Raw genomic sequence first — 19,856 nt, forward strand, 5'->3', positions numbered from 1 at the left:
AAAACAAACTATGAATTCGCAGTTGTCAATCTGGGTGAAGAAGCCTGTGAGTAAGCACTGTGAGAGAAATTAAAGGTAAGGAAACTTTCTCAGAAGGATCAGGAATTCCAAGATTGAAAGGAAATTTTAGTTTAAAGATTTATAGAATGCGTTGTCATTGTAGATCATGACTTCCCCATAATTTCACAGTATGTGAAGATTCTACATGAGTGACAGTGCATATAATTTGTATGTCTCTGCCTGGTTTACTTCACATAATAATTACTAGACTCATCTATCTTGTCCTATATGACAGGGTTGCTCATTTTTTATAGACAAATAACATCCAATTATTTATAGGTACCATCTTTAACTTATTCATTCATCTGTTGATGGTCACTATTTCAGACCCTAATACCTCACCTATTTCAAATAAGTTCACCATGAACTTAGCATTGGGCCGACATTTCCTACTCATTGAATTAACGTCTTTCAATACTCAGTGTTGGGATTGCTTCTTTCAGGATTTTCTGGTGACTTTATCCTGCTTTCCATATAGTTGTAATGTATATATGTCTACTTACAGTGTGTCAGGAGTCCTGTCATCCGCATCCTCTGTAGGGATGAGGTGTCCTCATCACTTTCGTAAGCATCTCTTTAGAACATAGGAGATAGTATCTCATTGCAGCCCTCCCTAGCTTTCTGTGACGATCGGTGATGTTGCATATTTTTGCATATATAAATTATCACTAGCTGTCTCCTTTAGAGAGTGCTTTGTTTATTTCTAAAAATCAACTCATTGTAGTCTTGCTATTGAGATGCTGGATTTCTTACACATTTTGATTCATCTTTCTCAGATAACACAGCTGACAAATGTTTTCTTCTACTTTGTAGACTGTGTCTTCTCTTTGTTTCCTTGGGCATGAAAGAGCTTTCCAGTTGGATGTGATCTACCTGTCTGCCGTTCGTTTTTAAGTCTTAGCCAAGAATTAGTTGCCTATAGAATACTACCGTGGTATGTTTTGTGATGGGTTTTCCTATTTCGGGTATTATATTTAAAAAATTGATTTTAACTAATATTTTATGTAAAGTATTCCTGAGAATGGGGGCATCTTATTTTATTCTTCTGCATGTGGTAATCCAGTTTTCCTAATAACATTTACTGAAAACCATTCTCTGAAGCATTCCTGACGTCAGTTGAAAATCATTTGTGCAGATTTATTTGTAGGTCTCTAGTCTGTTCCGCTGTCTCAGTTCTCCATTTCTCACTATGAGACTGTACTCTAGTTTTCGCATGTGGAATCTTAAAAGCTGATCTTATAGAAGGAAAAAGTCACAGGTTAATTATTAAGCTGAGATCCGAAACTGTTTTTTTAATTAGGTGATATTATTGTTTATACTAGCTGCATTAAATGAAGCTACAGCATAAATATCATTAAAAATGCATGGGTGTAGCCAGACCCATCCAGTTGTCTGTGTTGGTTTGTGTACACGTAAGGAAAGCTTAACGCTTGTTCTTACATACTTGTATATGAAATAAACATTTGAAAATGACCAAAATCTGGTAAATTCAAAGCCTAGTAGAAAAGGGCCAAACCTTCCCAGGAAAATGACCTGATGAGGGTCAACAAGTGTCAAATTCTTAGGTGAATACATATCTGAAATGGAACCAAAGTAGTTTCCTCCCAAATTAGCTATATTGTTTTAATGTTATTCTTGATGAATTCTACTCTTCTTCCCCACAGTCCTTGTCCCTAGACAGCGGGCTAAAGGATTACTCCCATGTCACTCAATCCTGTGAATACTCTGGGTGTCGAGTGGGGTCCTGATGACTCACATGTTAGAGTGAGGCACAACTACACTCACAAGAAAGACAGCCATGTGCCTGTCCAAGAAAACTCTGGCACAAAAAAGGAACAAGCTTAAGCTGTGTACTGTCTCAGTAACATTATCTAGGTCTAAAAAGGAGTGAGAAAGAAAAACTGTATTCAAGAGAAAAATTAAACAGTAGGAACAGATGTGGAAATAGCAGTGTCAGTAAAAATGAGCTAAAGAAGGAACTGGGGGTGGCCACTAGAAAGTCCCAGATGCCAGGGACCCAAGAAGGAGGACTTTAGCCAAAATACCCAACTAAGAGGAGAGGGAACCTGTAGAGACCATGTCCTGTGGATCGGCATGGCCCCCAGTTGAGGAATGGGGCCAACCATCCACCTCAAAAATATTAATCCAGAATTGCTCCTGTCAAAAAGAAATGCAGGGACAAAGAGTGGAGCAGAGACTGAAGGAAAGGCCTGGGGATCCATCCCAGCTACAGACACCAAACCTGGACACTACTGATGATGCCAAGAAGTGCTTACTGACAGGAGCCCGGTATAGCTCTCCCCTAAGAGTCTCTGCCAGAGCATGACAAATACAGATGTGGACGTACACAGCCAAACATTGGACTGAGCTCAGGGACCCCAGTGGGGAAGTTAGGGCAAGGACTATAGGAGCTAAAGGGGTTTGCATTCTCATAGGAAGAACAACAATATCAACTAACCAGACCCCCCCAATGCTCCCAGGGCCTAAACCACCAACCGAAGAGTGAGCAGGTGGTACTCATGGCTGCAGCTGGATATGTAGAAGAGGACTGCCTTATCTGGCATCAATGGGAAGGGAGCCCCTTGGTTCCATGGAGGCTTGACGATCCAGGATAGGGGAACACGAGGCTTCTGAGGCAGAAGTAGGTGGGCAGCACCCTCAGGGAGGCAGCGGGAGAGAGGAAGGGATAGGGGGGTTGTGGAGGGGAAACTGGTAATGGGGATAACATTTGAAATGTAAATAAAAAACTGATAATAAAAGAGACACAAAAATAAGAAGGATCTGCCAATACTGAGTAGAGAAATCAGAAAATGCACAAAAGAACCAAAGCAGCTTTTTTAGATAAAAAAAATGTGTTGGCTGGAAGATGCACTACATGTGATTAACAGATATTTATTGACTAGGTATAAAGGAGGGAGATAATGACTGAAGATATCTAAATAGAAATAATCAGAGAAAACGGAACAAGGGAAACGTAGATTCGCATACCTCTAAACAGAATGGAGAAGTCCTGGTAGAGAAATATGAGAAAGGCAGGAGGAACAAAAGACTAGAGCAAATAAGAGCTTGCATTTTCTCGAGTGTGAGATGTGCAAATTCCCAGAAATACATGAGTAAAGCAAAGAAAATTGCCACCAAAGAAGGATGCATTTAAGCAAGTGATGGAAATCGCAGAAAGCAAGACAACTGGAAATATTAGATGGCAAACAACTGCAACATGACCTTAAGATCTACTACATAGCAACAGAAATCTGGGGTCTATAGTTAGTATGAATCAGAGTTCTGGAGAATAAAATAAAATGTAGACATTTGCACATACGCTGTATTCAATAATTTTCTTTAAAAGCACCAGAATAATTCAAAGAATAATTTTTGAGAATGTCCTTGAAAAGTTAAAGCAACCAGAAGTAATGATGGGCTTCATAGCATACATAAAGCCCTAAATGTAAAAAGCAAACTAGAAGGAAACAGAAATAAATCATTTCTAGAAGAAAAGTGGGAAGAATGGCCATGTCAAAACTGAGACATTCTGCTTTGAGGAACACAAGGCACACTATGGGGTAGATGAAAATGTTGGTGAACCAAGGAACTAGAATATTTCATCCAATGCATGTCCCTGAGACAAAAATAAAAGGATATACAAATGAAAATTTTGGGTATTTAAAGCAAAACATACATGTATCATCCAACCCAATAATTTAATTTATGAAAATTTATCAGAGAAGCAAAATCCCAATGTCTACAAAGAGGTCTGTATTTTTTATATTTGATAAAAGTACACACACACACACACACACACACACACACACACACACACACGTGCGCGCACGCACACACACACGTCACTCTAATTTTGACCACTAAATGCATAAGCATCTGAGGTATATCTAAGCAATGGGACACTACTGATGAATTAAAAACTCATCATTACTGACACATCAGTAGACTTTTAAAAGATGTTTGTCTGAATGAAAAAAGATATAGAACAAAAGTTTTTTTAAATAAAAACTACAATTCACTTATAAAACTCAAAAGCAATCAATGGAGACAGAGAACCAGTAATTGGCTGGATATGGGCAAACAGTGAGAATGGGAAACTGGTTTTAAATCTGGGGGAGGAAATTCTTTGGAGCGATATATATATATTTCATACATTTGCCAAAATACATAATAGTGTTTTTTATAACCTATATTTTGAAAAGTAATTTTAAAACTCAGTAAAAATTAGGAAGTTTAGTGATCAAAGAACAAACTTCATTAAAAACACAATTCAAATTATCATGCAACAGGAGCCAATATGAGAAACTGAAAGTTCTGATTCCAGAACTATGTTCTAGGAAGAAAATTTCCACAGGTTCCATACAATGGCACACGAAGGCACAGCGTGTGCACTCGGCAACATCGGCAGAGAGGGCCGGGTTAATATTTGGGAAAGGAAAGTAAAACGTAACAGAATCGAGTCATTTATATTAATGTTTGTCACAAAAAAGTAAAAACCAAACTTTACAAAGCATACTTCAGGAGTCAATATTAAAGTAATTTAGTCTGCATAACATGTAGAAAACAAAAAGGGCATCTAATGGCCAACAAACACGACCAGTACACATATAAGACACTAAAAAGATTGGTCATGGAGACATGTTCTCAATGTTGAAGGATAGTAACAATAGACGAATTGTTCTTCAAATACATGGAGTAAATGATCTAAGGTCAAGAAGCCATCAGAAACTACATCCTTACATGCCCTTCATTATTCACCTAAGCAGACACACACACAAAAAATTCTCAGAGCATTTGATAGAAAACAAACAGATTTAAGCTGGTGATGTTGACTCCTGCAATGGGGAAGGGGAGGCAGGAGGATAAGGACTACAAGATCATTCTCTGCTTTACAGGGGATTCAAGGTCAGTTTGCAGACTGTCTCCAAAAGAAAAAAAATTCCAACCTCAACAAAACATAAAATCATAACTGTAGAGAGTGGTTCTGGTGCTTTGATCAGGAATCTGTGTTTACTTTTGCTGAAGATCCTTACCTCCAATTGGATTTTGATCGGCCCACTTCCCTGACTGGGCCTACAGTAGCAGGCAAAGATTCAGGAGTGAGCAGTTATTGAGGTAGCCAAGTCATTTTAAGAATAACTGACATATGCGTGAGTTTTCTATACACTGATCTGAAGTAGGTCCTGGGTGGGTGCTTTCGTGCCAGCCAGCCAGGAGCACAAAGTGGTGTAGAAAAAACTACATTAACTAGTCATGAATATGAAATAGTAGTTCTAATAGAACTGGTTTAAGAGAGTCATTACCAATGAGATACAGTTCAATAAACATTCTAAGTCAGAAGGCTCTGTCTCATGTAGTAAATCAAAAGAAGTCAGTAAAGCAACATGAAAAATGCTGGTAGCAATTTATTGTGTAGAATGAAAACAACAATTGCTCAAATGGAGTTAATGGGGCCATTCACAGGTGCAGGGCCACCAGTAACTAAGTATATTTCCCTCACATCGAGCAGCATGAAGATATAACAACAGAAACAAAGTATGAAGAAGATAACTTGAGAGAGTTGATGGAAGTCATTGCACGTAGGATAGAGCTCAAATGAGTTGGACAACTCACAGATACCACATGAAGGGACAGCAGGATGTGGGAAAGGAAGTCAGAGCTTACAAGACAGGAATAAACACTTGAAGAAACCTTGCTGAGTAGACCCAGGTCCCTACTGCAAATGTGTTATGTAGCCTGCACCCACTAGGATATTAGGACATTTTAGATTGGGAAATGTACCAGGTCAGAGTGTGTGGTTGAATTAGAACTGGTGTTCTCTGATACTATTTACACAAAACAAGATTTTACTGTAGAGAACATGAAATAGTATTTTATATTGTTAATCCGATTGGTACACCAAGTGCAAAGGCAACCATTATGACACTACCAGGGAATTATGTTGATGCTAATTGGGGCAGTGACTAAGGCATGAATAGACAGGGGTGAAAAGATGTGACAGTTAGAACATAGAAAAAGGGTAACAACTTCTTGGAAGAGAATTGTCTCTAATGGAGAAAAATCAATGGACAATCTATCATGGCGTTCAAATGTTGGGTACTTCTGCTATTCACAAGAATAAACATATTTCATCATTAAATTTACTATCTTGAGATGGGAAAGGTACAATCAGTGAACAGTCCTTACAGAGAAAAATGAAAAAAAGACTTTGAGTTATCTTTAAGGTAAAGAAGGAAAGTCTCTCAACTTTTAAACAATTCATATATCCAAGAGATCTAAGCTTTGCCTGATTCCGTCCATGTCTGATGGGGATGTGCTGGCACGGTATCTCTGATTCAGGTCTCACAGTCCACATTCCCGAAATTATAAGAAAAGCTCTATCCAGAACCAAAATAGAAACAGAAATGGGGATGTCTTACTCTAGAAACAAATTCATTGTATGAATCCTTTATTTGTATAAATATACTTATTATATAATTTTAAATGTAGATAAATAAAAATAACATGAGCCATGGATGAAAACCATATATATAATCGTAACTTTTGAAATATCTATATTAAAAAAGGAAAACAAGTAAAATTAATTTCAGGGTTGTTATATGATCCCATATATTTAAACATTTTCATTTCAATAAGTGATCCAATAAGACTTCAATAATGATACAACTTTTGCTATGTCTTTGAAATCTTGTCCTTAGTCTGTCCTTGGGGCACTGTATGATTCTAGTCAACCACATGTTAAATGCTCAATAGCTATATGTGGGTACCCAATCTAAATATTTCTAAAAATTCAGAATCAGGAAACTCAAAGAACAAACACAAGAGTTAACACAACATGAAATTTTAAGTGGATATTAGACAGAGGCAGATATGAGGAACCACACCTACGGAGATAATTCACTGATTCATTTTGAAAATAGCACTCCCACGAGACATTCCTTATAAAGAGACAAATCTATGTTCTTTCGTCCAATTAATATCAAATATAAACATCAAGACGGGAGCAGTTGCCTCCTGCCTCTTTGCAAATAGCTAAACTGCATCAAAGGTTAAAAGGGCTGAGAGTCATTAGCAGGGACGGCAGGAAAGCAAGCTTCAAATCCACCAAAAAAATAAGGAAAAGAGGTGAAGAAAAAAAAGAGGTAAGAGGGAGAGCCCAACACTTAGAAAGAGATGCTTTCCCAATCCCAAGCCCAGGCAGGCTGTAACACAAACACTGTGGAAGCTGAGGTAGGAGGATTCTTATCCAATCTGCGGTGTACAGCAGTAACCTGTCTAAACTATCAAAATACACAAATGCACAAAAGCAAAATAATTTTAATGATGATATGTAGAACTAAGAATGATTCATAAGCCAGAAACTGCATGTGGCAAATGTTTAGCAGAGAACGTAAATCTTTGCAACTTTGTGTCAGGAGTTGCTTTCTTAAATGACAACCTCTAAAGCATAAAGACAAAAGAAAATAAAGGTAGGTTTTAATAAGATTAAAGGTGTTTAATAACAAAGGTAAGTTATCAGGGAAACAATAGAGAAATACACAGAATGGTGGAGTTTTTAACGTGAATTTCTGAGGGGGGTCTAGTAAGCATATGCATTTGTTAAATCTCAAAGCTCAATAATGAAGAGACGAGTTTAAAGTGGCAGATATGTGAATGGACATTTTCTAAAGAGTTGCTCAAATGGGAAATCAGCAGATGAAAAATTGTTCATGATCATTAATCTAGGGTGACTTAGAAATCAATTCAATAATAATGCACTTCCCAGCTATCATCATGGCACCATAAGAAGCAGACTTGGGGACAATGGGGCTGGGATGAGAGTTCAAACGGTAAAGCACTTCCACAGCAAACAGGTGGAGCTGGATGATACCCCCCAGAACCCACAGAATGAAGGTGTACGGTTGCATACCCGTTTTATCTCCTTGCTGGTCTGACAAAGACAGGAGGCATTCTGGGACTGTCTGGCTAGCCAGCCTAGGCTACTTGTTGAATTTCAGATGCAGTAAAAGACCCTGCCTCAAAGAACAAGGATGAACGATGTGAGGTACAATATAAGCATATGTGCGTGTGCATGCACACACACACACATACACACACACACACACACACACACACACACACACACACACACAAGCAGAGGGGCATGGGGGAAGCATGCACACAATGTATTGGAGAGGTGGGGAAAATTTGGGAACCAGAGATGCTGCTAGTAGAAAGGCTATGAGGCTTAGGTATTGGAAAGAAGGAGAGAGATTGTTACTCTTTTGAAAAGTAAAGTTGCTAATTGATTCGGAAGGTACTGGAGACAAATAAGAGTATCTGTTAGCAGAGAAACAAAGCTTGTATATGAATGCCCATAGTATCCTTATTAGTAGAAATAATCCAGCGTACCACACCTGATGATTGACAAATTGTATAGCATACAATTTATGTAGTGGAATGTTACTGCAGGTCAGTAACTACTGACAAGTGCCAGTATTTTAGACCAAGGAACTCAGGCACTGTGCAGTCTTTCCTTTCGGACTTATTTCCTTTCAAAAATCATTTCCATCCCTGCAATGCTCCTCAGTAACTCATTAGTTCTTGTACCTGAGCTATGATGTAAAAGGGAAGAAGCTGGGGACAGAAGGACATACAGTGTCTGAGCTCATGGGTAGGAAACGTCCACCCTGGCAAATCAAATCTGATAAGTTACGGTCGAACAAAGCTATAGAGAGCAGCTAATAAATTATTTAAATTAGCAGAGATAAATGGATGAAAAGGACAAACATTATATATAAGAGTAGTGTATAGTAGCAGCACTGATTCATATTGCAGAAGAATAACCTACAACTGATTCACATGGCAGAATACAATGAGAAAAATGCATGAGATAATTCCAAGAATTATTCCAAGAATCAGAAGATCTGTGATTAAAGTCATGAGCAATTAAATTAGATCATGTATTAGGAAATAGTCGAGGTCCTCTACTATCCTCAAAATTGATTGGGAATTAGACTGTCCCCAAAGGCATGCATGACTCATGTGGATTCAGGACATGATATGTCGGTGTGGGATCAGAACCAGCGTATGTCATCAGAGTTTAAATTTCCCTCAGAAAGTTTTTATGTACCTTTGAATTAGACAACCCTCTTGGAGTCTAGAATCCTCTAAATAATCCCATTTACCTCTTTCACATTTTATATGGACCAATTTTGGACAAAGCAGTTATCAGTGTGGCCTCGGTACTTCAAATGTATGTAAGGGATGGTATCCTATTTGAGCACTGGACTGCACTTTGGCTGGGAGAAGTTAAGAATTGCTCACAAAACTCTCACCTACGAATAACAAAAAATCATTCTACCCTTGTCATTTATAGTAATGTTTTGAAGAAATGATTCAAATCAGTTAACGTTGGTGGAAAGGAGAAATCTATTTGGAGGGAGCAAAGCCTAGGAACAGCTGGATAAGGTAGATAGATAGGAGGGGACATCTGCACACACAGCACAGGAGTCAGGGCTGGGGACTCCGGGGCCGAAGTGCCCGTGTTCACATTTCAAGGTGGACTGTCACTGCCAGGAAATGAGTAAGGTTGATTTCACTCCCTGTGTTCCAATGCTCTGTGCAACGCACACCTCAAAGTGTCGTGGTAAGGCCTAAACGTGATAAGTACAGGTGGACAAAGGGGTTAATAGAGTTAAGGTACTTGCATCTACACGTCATGCATTTGTTTTATTTTTTATGTTTGTCATTGTTAAAAGTAAAATCATTTTATAAGTGAGATACAAAACATTGCATCATCTATACAGTTTCCGAGACTTCAGGAAGTTATTATGCTAGGAAGAACAGCCATACAGATAGAAACAGGTTAACATTTAAAGGGAGTCTTAGTTGGAGACAGAAGGTGGATTTTCGATTTTCCTAATATCTGTCTCCATTCTTCGATTCACTGCACTTGTGCTTCTCTCTTTAAAATGGGTATGGGGATGTTAATGAAGTGACCAACAATCCCCAAGTCCTCTTCTAACCCCAAGCTCTTCACTGTAGCTGGTTACAATTACAGACCTGAATCATGTATTCATTTAATCCTCAGTTGTATACCCAATTTTTTTTGTCCATACACAGATATTTAAAACTGCATGTTCCAATTTTGGGGGGAAAAAGAGACAAATTTAACAGTTACTCGGCTATTCAACCCTACTCGAGTAAGGCACTAGCTTGGAAAATACATCCTGCTCGAATTCTCTTTTAACAGTTTTGCAAGCACAAGTCTAGTGAACATAAAATTCTTGAAGAATACTGCTGTGCTTTCTATGAAAAGTAGGAAGCTATGCCTCAGCTGTCACCTTCCCCTGCGTTTGAGAGAATGATAACACCTTGTGTATTATTACTGTAGTACTGTTGTGATTTGCACGATAGCATTCAGGAATAGATGAAATGAACAAGGGTCCGCTAAAAAGAAACACATTTAAGCCTTTTAATGAAACACATAGGGATGCACTCTGTAGTTCTGTTTTCTTGGCAATAGATTGGAAGCCGAGCTAAACCTTGGAGCTCAAAAAAGGTTTCTTTATCTGTCTCTCTATTTAACACACAGCATCCCTGTAACTACTGCCGGATACGGAGAGTTCATAGACTTACTCTTTCCTTTTTAAATTTGTTCACTGTCACTTTTATCTGTGTTTCAGAATCTCCTTGTAAATAGATTCATTTTAATGTTTACTGAGAGCTTGTTATTCAAGGGAGTATGCTGGCTAATTTAAAATTTTAATTACGTGTGTGTGTGTGTGTGTGTGTGTGTGGTGTGTGGTGTGTGTGTGTGGTGTGTGTGTGTGTGGTGTGTGTGTATGTGTGTGTGGTGTGTATGTGTGTATGTGTGTATGTGTGTGTATGTCTGTGTGTGTGTTTGTGTGTGTATGTGTGTGTGTTTGTGGTGGTGTGTGTGGTGTGTGTGTGTGGTGTGTGTGTGTGTATGTGTGTGTGGTGTGTATGTGTGTATGTGTGTGTGTATGTCTGTGTGTGTTTGTGTGTGTGTTTGTGTGTGTATGTGTGTGTGTGGTGTGTGTGTGTGGTGTGTGTGTGTGGTGTGTGTGTGTGGTGTGTGTGTGTGTGGTGTCTGTGTATGTGTGTGTGGTGTGTATGTGTGTATGTGTGTGTATGTCTGTGTGTGTTTGTGTGTGTGTTTGTGTGTGTATGTGTGTGTGGTGTGTGTGTGTGGTGTGTGTGTGTGGTGTGTGTGTGTGTGGTGTGTGTGTATGTGTGTGTGGTGTGTATGTGTATATGTGTGTGTGTATGTCTGTGTGTGTGTTTGTGTGTGTGTTTGTGTGTGTATGTGTGTGTGTATGTGTGTGTGTGTTTGTGTGTGTATGTGTGTGTGTGGTGTGTGTGTGTGGTGTGTGTGTGGTGTGTGTGTGGTGTGTGTGTGTGTGGTGTCTGTGTATGTGTGTGTGGTGTGTATGTGTGTATGTATGTGTATGTGTGTGTGTGTTTGTGTGTGTATGTGTGTGTGTGGTGGTGTATGTGTGTTTGTGTGTGTATGTGTGTGTGTGTTTGTGTGTGTGTATGTGTGTGTGGTGTGGTGTGTGTGTGTTTGTGTGTGTGTATGTGTGTGTGTGTTTGTGTGTGTGTGTGTGTGGTGTGGTGTGTGTGTGTGATGTGTGTGTATGTGTGTGTGTTTGTGTGTGTGTTTGTGTGTGTGTTTGTGTGTGTGGTGTGTGTGTTTTGTATGTATGTGTGTGTATGTGTGGTGTGTGTGTGTATTTGTGAGTGTATGTGTGTGTGTTTGTGTGTATGTGTGTGTATGTGTGGTGTGTGTGTTTGTGAGTGTATGTGTGTGTTTGTGTGTGTGTATGTGTGTGTGTTTGTGTGTATGTGTGTGTGTGTTTGTGTGTATGTGTGTGTGTGTGCCGCAGCTGCTATGTAGTCTGAAGACGATCGGAGGAGTCAGTTCTATCCTTCTACTTTCTGGGACCTGGGAATGGAACTCATGTTGTTAGGTTTGGAGACAGATGTCTGTAGCTAATACTGAGCTCCTGCCAGTCCATGTTAAAGTTTTAAAATAATTTTTAAGTTGAATAGCATTAGGGACTATTTATATTTTTTATATTTAGAGGATGACATTTTAATTTAAATACCAAAGAAGATAACACATCTTAAAAAAGGTCACACTACAAAATGGAGCATGCAACCGATTTTACACGTTTGCTAGTTGATAATGACTGATATAAATAGTTCAATATAGTTATTGTTGAATGTGTTATTTTAAATGGCATTAGAAGCAACTGTTAAAATATCTTCATTTTCTTGTTTCAACGAAAAATGGAAATAATTTTGTATATGTGATCTAATGCGCAGGTTGCGAATTCTATTAAATATATCACGTTTACACAAAGCCAAATATATGAAAAGGGATCTTTTAAAAAAAACTTTATTTGAGAAAGGAAGAGACTTATAACAGAAGGCAAGAAGGGAAACATACAAACAATATATTTACAACACAAAACAAGAGATCACCTCCAAGGGTGTAAATCATAATAAATACAGTAGATTTTAGAAGACATTGATTAGTTAATTCTAAGGTTAGTTACGTTCAGCTTTTTTTATTTTTTATTTTTTACTGGTTCCAGATAGTTTCTTGACTAAATTCAAAGACTATCAAATTCAAACAATTAACGTCCACCAAATATACTGATGAAGTTCTCTCAAATGACATTATAAAAAATAGGGTTTTTTTTTGTTTGTGATCACATTATCTTTGAAGTAATATTATACAAAAGTCTGCTCTGCCACATGTTCCTCCCCAAATAAAATGTATTTTAAAAGATGCACTATCCCTTTTTTTATGAGATTGAAAAAAGAATTTGAAGAAAATGAATATTTATGAGATGGAAAAATATACAATTTTATCTTAGGCATGCCATATTTTTTAATGCAAAACAACTGACAAAAGTCATTTTAATATGAAGGAATATGTTAACCCAAACATATTGGTGGTAGGGAGATTTGCCTATTAGAACTAGGTGTCAGATTATCAGAAGGACTTTCATTATGTGGAAAACCTTTTATCTTTCTAACTCTAGTTATGTTAATTTAATTCAAATGGAGACTTTTTAAAAAAGGATAATGTATCTTTAGCAGGAACATTTTAAAAGAAATAGTTTTAAATGTCACAGCAAAATGTAAACAACACGTGCCAATAACATACAGTTGAACAAAGTCTATATTTGGCAAAAGTGCTATGTCTCCCTGAAACAGGATACTACACCTTAAAATACCATGGATTATGAAATATAAATATTTTTAATAAAGAAAAAACTCACGAAGATTCTAGATCAGTTTGGATTATCCATATTAAATGTGTCTTAATACAGCGCACATGTAACGAGCTTAACAAAAGTAAACCTGTTAACAAGGCAGACATACCAAAAGGGAATATTGAGGAAACGTTCCAGAGAATAGCTTTTGTAAGGCTTCCCTACTCATGGGGACTTTCTTAGACAATAAATTGATTCACAGAACACCCTTGAGATACAGAAAGCCTAGAACACTATGGCTGGGTTCTTTCTCCTACAGGACCCCCTCATGAGTCACTTGGACTTCTTGTTTCCACAAAGCGCTCCTGTCCCTCCACAGAACTGCCTTCCCGTAGAACAGCAGGAACCTCCCAAAGAACTGACTCAAAGGAACGTTATCTCCCATTGCCTTCAAAGTTGTTTGCATCTGTAAAGCATCAGAGGACATAGTCCTTCTGGAGGTGCATTATATACAAGCAGATTATTCTTTCAAATCCAAAACAGTAATGACATATGCCATGGAACTGTATGCAAGAGATTCTAAAGATACCAGCTATAAATGTGAGCTACCCTCGTGTAAAACTGGGTTTAATTTGATAGCAGGTGGTAGTCACACTGTGCTTTCTACAGCTGTCCATACATCACAGCATCTGATTGGACCACCACGCCGTACATTCCTTCTCACCAATACTTGTGTCAGCTCCATTTGATCTTTTCCAGGACATAATGTCAGCAAGTTACAGAAGGCTTAAGTCAGCGGTGCAGCGCTATGTCAGACTTAACGTCGTGTTCAAAACAGAACTTCTGTTTTCATCTCTACTTAAGACCACCTGAACTGGAAAGATTCTCAGTTCTAATCTACACAAAAACCTAGAGCTACTGGCATGGTAACCACAACATTTCCATTTAACAAAATAAAAAAAAATAAAAACAACAAAAAAAAAAAAGGAGAGGAAGAGGGGGCGGACTGCCTTCAACAGTGTTCAAGACTGTAGTATAATACAGTATGTACAGTCTTATGAAAACTGAGATCTATATATTAAAAAACATCAAATCTAATAGAACGGTTCATTAACCAGGCTGGGAGACTATATTCTGTACTCACAGACCTCAGCAGATAAAACTACAAACGACAGTGAGGCTTATTTTTCTCTAGAAGTAACTGCTGGATCAGGCTTTGAGGTGGGCTTAAAGCCTATTGATTACTTGGATATTATATAGCATTTTTTTAGTGTAACGGCATTTTCTTATCAGTGAAGGTTCAACGAGACTTTGATACCCATTCAGAGATCAGTATAGAGCGATACTTTATATAGAAAAAGAATTCATTTTACCTGCTTTAGAATTCTTAATCACTAAAATCAGAAACAGAAGCTGATAGGAAATCATAACATTTAGCAAAAAAAAAAAATCTGAGACCTAGTCTATATTCAAATAATGACTTTAATTACAAATCCTGGGGCTAAATCTTTGCCTATTACCTGTTGCATAAAAGCAGCCTGCTCCCCACATTCCATTTCCTGCATCTGAGCATCTTCGTCGCTGTCCACGGGTTCCTCCTTGACCTTCACAGCCCCAACTTGTCCCAGTGTGTCCTCCACACAAGCACTGCTGTCCTTCCCGGTACCGCTGTCCTTAGACGTTGCTCTCTCTTCCATGGCTTGGTCCCCCTGAAGCTCCTCCTCTGCCTCTTCAAGATGGCTGCCTGGTTGCTTCAGTTGCTCAATAGATTTCGATAGCAGCTAAAAGAGAGTGTTCAGGAGTTCAAAACTCAATAGCTCTTGAGGCAACACACTCAAGCTATACTCTCAATTTTAATAGCTCAACTCGTGCTAGGAAATGCTGGGAACCCTAGGAGAAAAGGGCGAGTAAACCGTATCCACGGACACTGCGAAGCTTTTTCCACAAGGTCATACTGCACAACGGTCCTGATACCAATGAACTCAAGAATAGTACTTTTCTCCAGAAAAGATGGGGTTACTGTAGACACTTCTCACACTCACATTTCAGCAAACGCCAACTGCTATAAAAGCCCCAAGATAAATGGTAGTGGTGCTTTATAATCCATCCTCTAGTACTCATATGATCTAATGAGGACAGTATTTCAGAAACAGAATTGTAAAGTGCAGAAATATTCTTTGTGGAATCCCGAAGTTTGAAAGTCAATGATCTTTAACATGTGGAAGGGTATGGTACTTTATGAATAGATCCAAAAAGAATTAAATAGGAATTAAGCAAGGTATTAGATTTCAAAAGAAATATATTTAGACATTTTGGTTGTTGTAAATAAAATGATATATAGCCTTTAGTATCATAACATAAATTAATGATTTTTAAAATGTGACTGATGATACAACTAATTCAACTACAGAAAATACCCACAGAATCAAAATTAAAAATTGGATTTGAATCTTCACATGCCATTTTGTTTTGCTTTACATTTTCAAGGATGGTTGGAGTGTGGGGTAAGTCAATGTTTGTGTAACTAGCTTGCCAATCGTCATAGTTAGCAGTGTACTTTTAATTTGGCCATGGAGAGTAAAACTAAAAGTTATTCTGTATAAATATTTAAGTTCATCTTGCATACATACATAACTAGAAACACATTTTAATGTGTGAATACAATATTACCTCTGAAAGGCATCTTTATAGACGTTGTATGGTCGATCTTGAGTCACCCTGAACATGATGATACATCCCTTAAATTTAACTGGAGAAATGTGCATTGGGAATTTTCACTAATTTTTTCAACAATTAGTTATTTAGTGCCAATTAGCTTCAAGACACTGCTAATGATTGAAAAATGGGTAGTCCTGGCCTTCTATCAACTCAGGTTTTAGTGTTATAGAGAAACTAGGAAGATATATTTTACCTCATTTTTATGTATCAAATACTACATATATGTATATATATAACAAGCACTTTAAAGAAGAAAAAAACCCTCTGGGTGTGATAATAGCATTCTGTAGATATAGGCAGCCATTGGTGGGGTGAGATGGCGGGAAGGATTTACTGGGAAGGCGTTGTGCTTGGGACGAAGGCTAAGAAGGAGAAAAACGAACTAAAAAGATTTTGGAGAAAGTGGCACAATTCATACTATATTTTGGTGGAGAATAAGAATATACAGACATGAACTATAATAGAATAAGACCCAAATATCTCCAAGCCAATCAGAGATGATCAGGAAGAGAGAGAATGCATACCAATCAAAAGTCATGTCAGATTTTCTTAAAAGGAAGAAAATTTCCATATAGATTTCCATGCACTCAATTACTATTATTTCTGGGCAGTCGGCATAAGGAGAAAATTCCTCTCGTTGTGCTTACAACATCTCTATGTGCATCTTAGAAAACTATTTTCTGTACAATTGTCCTAGCTTGGACCACTAACCAGCAATTCCTGTCTTAAGTACATAATTGTTTGCACACTGCTGGGAGTTTGAAGAATAAACACCATGGCAGTTCTAAATTCTGGCTATGTAACTGTGGGAACACATGTCCTGCAGTTTCGGTGAAAAGAGCGTGCAGGACAAAGGAAAATGAGAGGGAAAAATGAAGAAAAGATCTTACTTTAAGAAAAACATTGCCTATTTTTCAAAGAAATGCCACTGAGAAGCTCTGTGGTGTTTACCTTTGCCAGCCAAGCTTGGTTCTAGGAGCTCTGTGAGGAGAAAAGAGTGACTGGAGAAGAGGCGATAAAAGGTCAAGGTCCCTCAAAGAAAGTATTTACAAGAAAATGACTGGCATTTTTTTCTTAACAAAAGCTCAGTGAGTTGTGGAAAATCCCCTCCCGCTCTTGACAGCACTGGGAAAGTGACTGGGAGGCTGGAAGGGAGGCCCAGGGACACTGATCCAGCAGAACCTCAGACAGCTGAACCTCAGACAGGTGAACTTCAGACAGGCAAACCTCAGATAGCTGAACCTCAGACAGGTGAACTTCAGACAGGTGAACCTCAGACAGCTGAACCTCAGACAGGTGAACTTCAGACAGGTGAACCTCAGACAGCTGAACCTCAGACAGCTGAACCTCAGACAGGTGTTCAAACAATGTTTCCAGTAACAGCTTCACGAGGACAGCAGGTATACACAACGGTGTGGGGTATGTGGACAAGGGCAGAAGCTACGTGTAAGAGGCTGGCCAGTCAACAGCTCAAGAGATGCTCTGGCAGCGATTTCTGCTTAATGGAGGGCAACTCTGAGCAGCCTTCTGGATCCATTCACTCCGTTCTATGTGTAGTTCTCAGAATGTTCTCATGGGAGCGATTCCCCAACAACTCACGTTTCCTCTAAACCATATTTCCCCTCTTCTTCCTTCACTCCCCTCAGATGTTTGCTTCCTATCTTGCAGGACCAAATTCAGCTTGCACTTTTGGCTACCATGCTCTCTTCATGAGGGTTGTATTGGACATGTGCTATGCTTGGCATTTTCTTCTGCACATAAAACAATACCCCACTGCCATTCTGAAGTAGAGCCTGGTGGTCTCTGTCTCCCCAGACAATTTACCTAACCCTTGTCTGTCTGTCTCTCCTTTCATATCAGTTTCTTCTCTTCCTGCCAGTACCCTTGCTTATTGCTCTACTCAAAACAAAATAAAAACAAAAAACAAAACAAACAAACAAACAAAACCAAGCATGCAAAAGACTATCGCAGGACTGTTTACATGCTGGGACAACACTGTTTTGGCTGTTACAGTGAACAGAACATTTGCCCCCTAAATTAGCCAAGCCCTTGGCTTATGTCCTGTATCCCAGCATCTTCTACTGTCTTCCATTAGATTGTTATGAGTTTCTCCTCTCTCCTGGGCTATTCTCACCTTTTATGTTCTCAATAACAACATCCATCTGTAAGAAAACCTCCCCTTCCACTGTTATATATCTCCCTTCACAACAAAATCCGAACTCCCTCTCTCTGCCTTCACTTTTCCTTCTTCAGTCACTTTAAAATCTATGTTAATCAGGTTTCCATGCACACCATTTAAACCGACTTCACGTTACATTCAGTAATAATAGCCCAGAGGCAAATTCAGGTGGGCATTATAAGCAAAGGGTTTTTTTTTAATTTTTACTCATGATGTGTGTGTGTTTGATATTATGGGCATGCCGTGTATGTGGGTGACAGAGGAATGCATTGTGTGAGGTGGCCAAGCATGGCACAGCGACTGCAAACTGAATGTGAGCTCTGGGATCCTAAGCTGAGTCCCTTTGGAAGTATGCAATGCACCTCTCTACTGCCTGCCCTCACCCCAGCCTCCATGGCCATTTAAACTGGTGTTGACAGGTATCAGGAAGGGAAGAATGAGAGGGTCAAACAGCATGCCAATCACACCACCTGGGATAGGAGGATACTGTGCTTTCCAGTGCTGACCAACAGTACTATTTACTAGAATAGAATCTCTCACCAATGGTAAGCATGCAGGAATAAACTCAGATGTGATCATAGAACAAATATGTGCTTTTAAACAGCAAACTTTCTGAAATTTGACCTTTAATGTGTTTCTGAGATCACAAAAATACCCATAGGTTGCCTCATGTAGTCCATGGATCCAATTGGTTCAACATCCATTAATTTACTGACACAGATTCATACGTTACGCTGCAGGGAGGAACAGTGCCACTTGTTCCAGTGAATTCCCTGGCTTTACCTCTATTTCTGAGGTATTAGCAGGATGAGAAGCCTAAATATGATGTTGCCATTACTTGGCCATAAAGAGCCTAGCAAATGGTGTCCTTCCAAGAACAAAATTCCACAAGGGTTTGTAAAAGGGATGTTTACTGCGAGAACAGCGATTTATGGGTGGAAACCACATAGGTATGAAATGTTGGAGTTGAAAATCTCTAACCCCATCCTAAGACTCTTGTTTTATGAAGAAGGGATCTCTATTCAAAGGAAACTATGCCATCCCATGATCACGAGAAGTGTGAATTTGTGACTTTTTTTTTTAAAAAAAGAAGAACATTTTATATCATTTCCCCCTGCATTATCTTCTAAACATCATATCGTGATGACAATTGTACAGTGTGAACAATTCTAGTGGCTCTAGTGAGCTCCAAACTTGCATATCTAACATGTATATAACATACATATCTAACCTTGAATAGCACCGAGATAATCTCTATTCCATCCACCTGAATCCTGCTTTGACCATGCTTCCCCACTAAGTTAGTATCGCCCCACTCCGTGGCCCGCAAGTCTAAACCTCATCCTTGTCTCCCTTGGATTTCCCCTGCACCAGCTAGCAAGACCACAGCAATCTCAGAGTGCAGCTTGTGTGCTGGTATCGTTCTTTATTTCTGCTGTCACTTCTGCAGTCCTAAGCACCATCACTACAAGACACTCAGTTCTGGGCTTCCTTCTAGGTGCTCTGAGTCTTTTCAACATGGCGGCTTCGATAATCACTTCACTCTGTTAGGTAACATCAGTCCTCAACAGACAGTCGTCAGAGAGCTCCCTGCCGCTTTTCCAATGACATGCACATGTTCCATGACCTGGCCCAACTTATTTCTGGCAGTGTACTATAACCTACCA

The 19,856-nt window shown here is 38.9% G+C and overlaps 1 protein-coding gene across 38 annotated transcripts in view; it reads right to left on the reverse strand.

The window, feature by feature from the left end:
* Hdac9 (histone deacetylase 9) overlaps positions 1-19,856 on the reverse strand; it is an 862,183-nt gene that overhangs the window by 313,243 nt on the left and 529,084 nt on the right. For 31 of the 38 annotated variants that reach the window (XM_063262499.1, XM_063262495.1, XM_063262482.1 and 28 more), the window contains 1 exon segment: positions 14,813-15,073. The exons of 1 other annotated variant lie outside the window; for it this stretch is intronic. In XM_063262499.1, coding sequence (XP_063118569.1) covers positions 14,813-15,073 — 261 coding nt within the window. 38 annotated transcript variants of the gene reach the window in all.

The sequence above is a fragment of the Rattus norvegicus genome, chromosome 6 (genome assembly GCF_036323735.1).
Source record: "Rattus norvegicus strain BN/NHsdMcwi chromosome 6, GRCr8, whole genome shotgun sequence".
Lineage (NCBI taxonomy): Eukaryota > Metazoa > Chordata > Mammalia > Rodentia > Muridae > Rattus > Rattus norvegicus.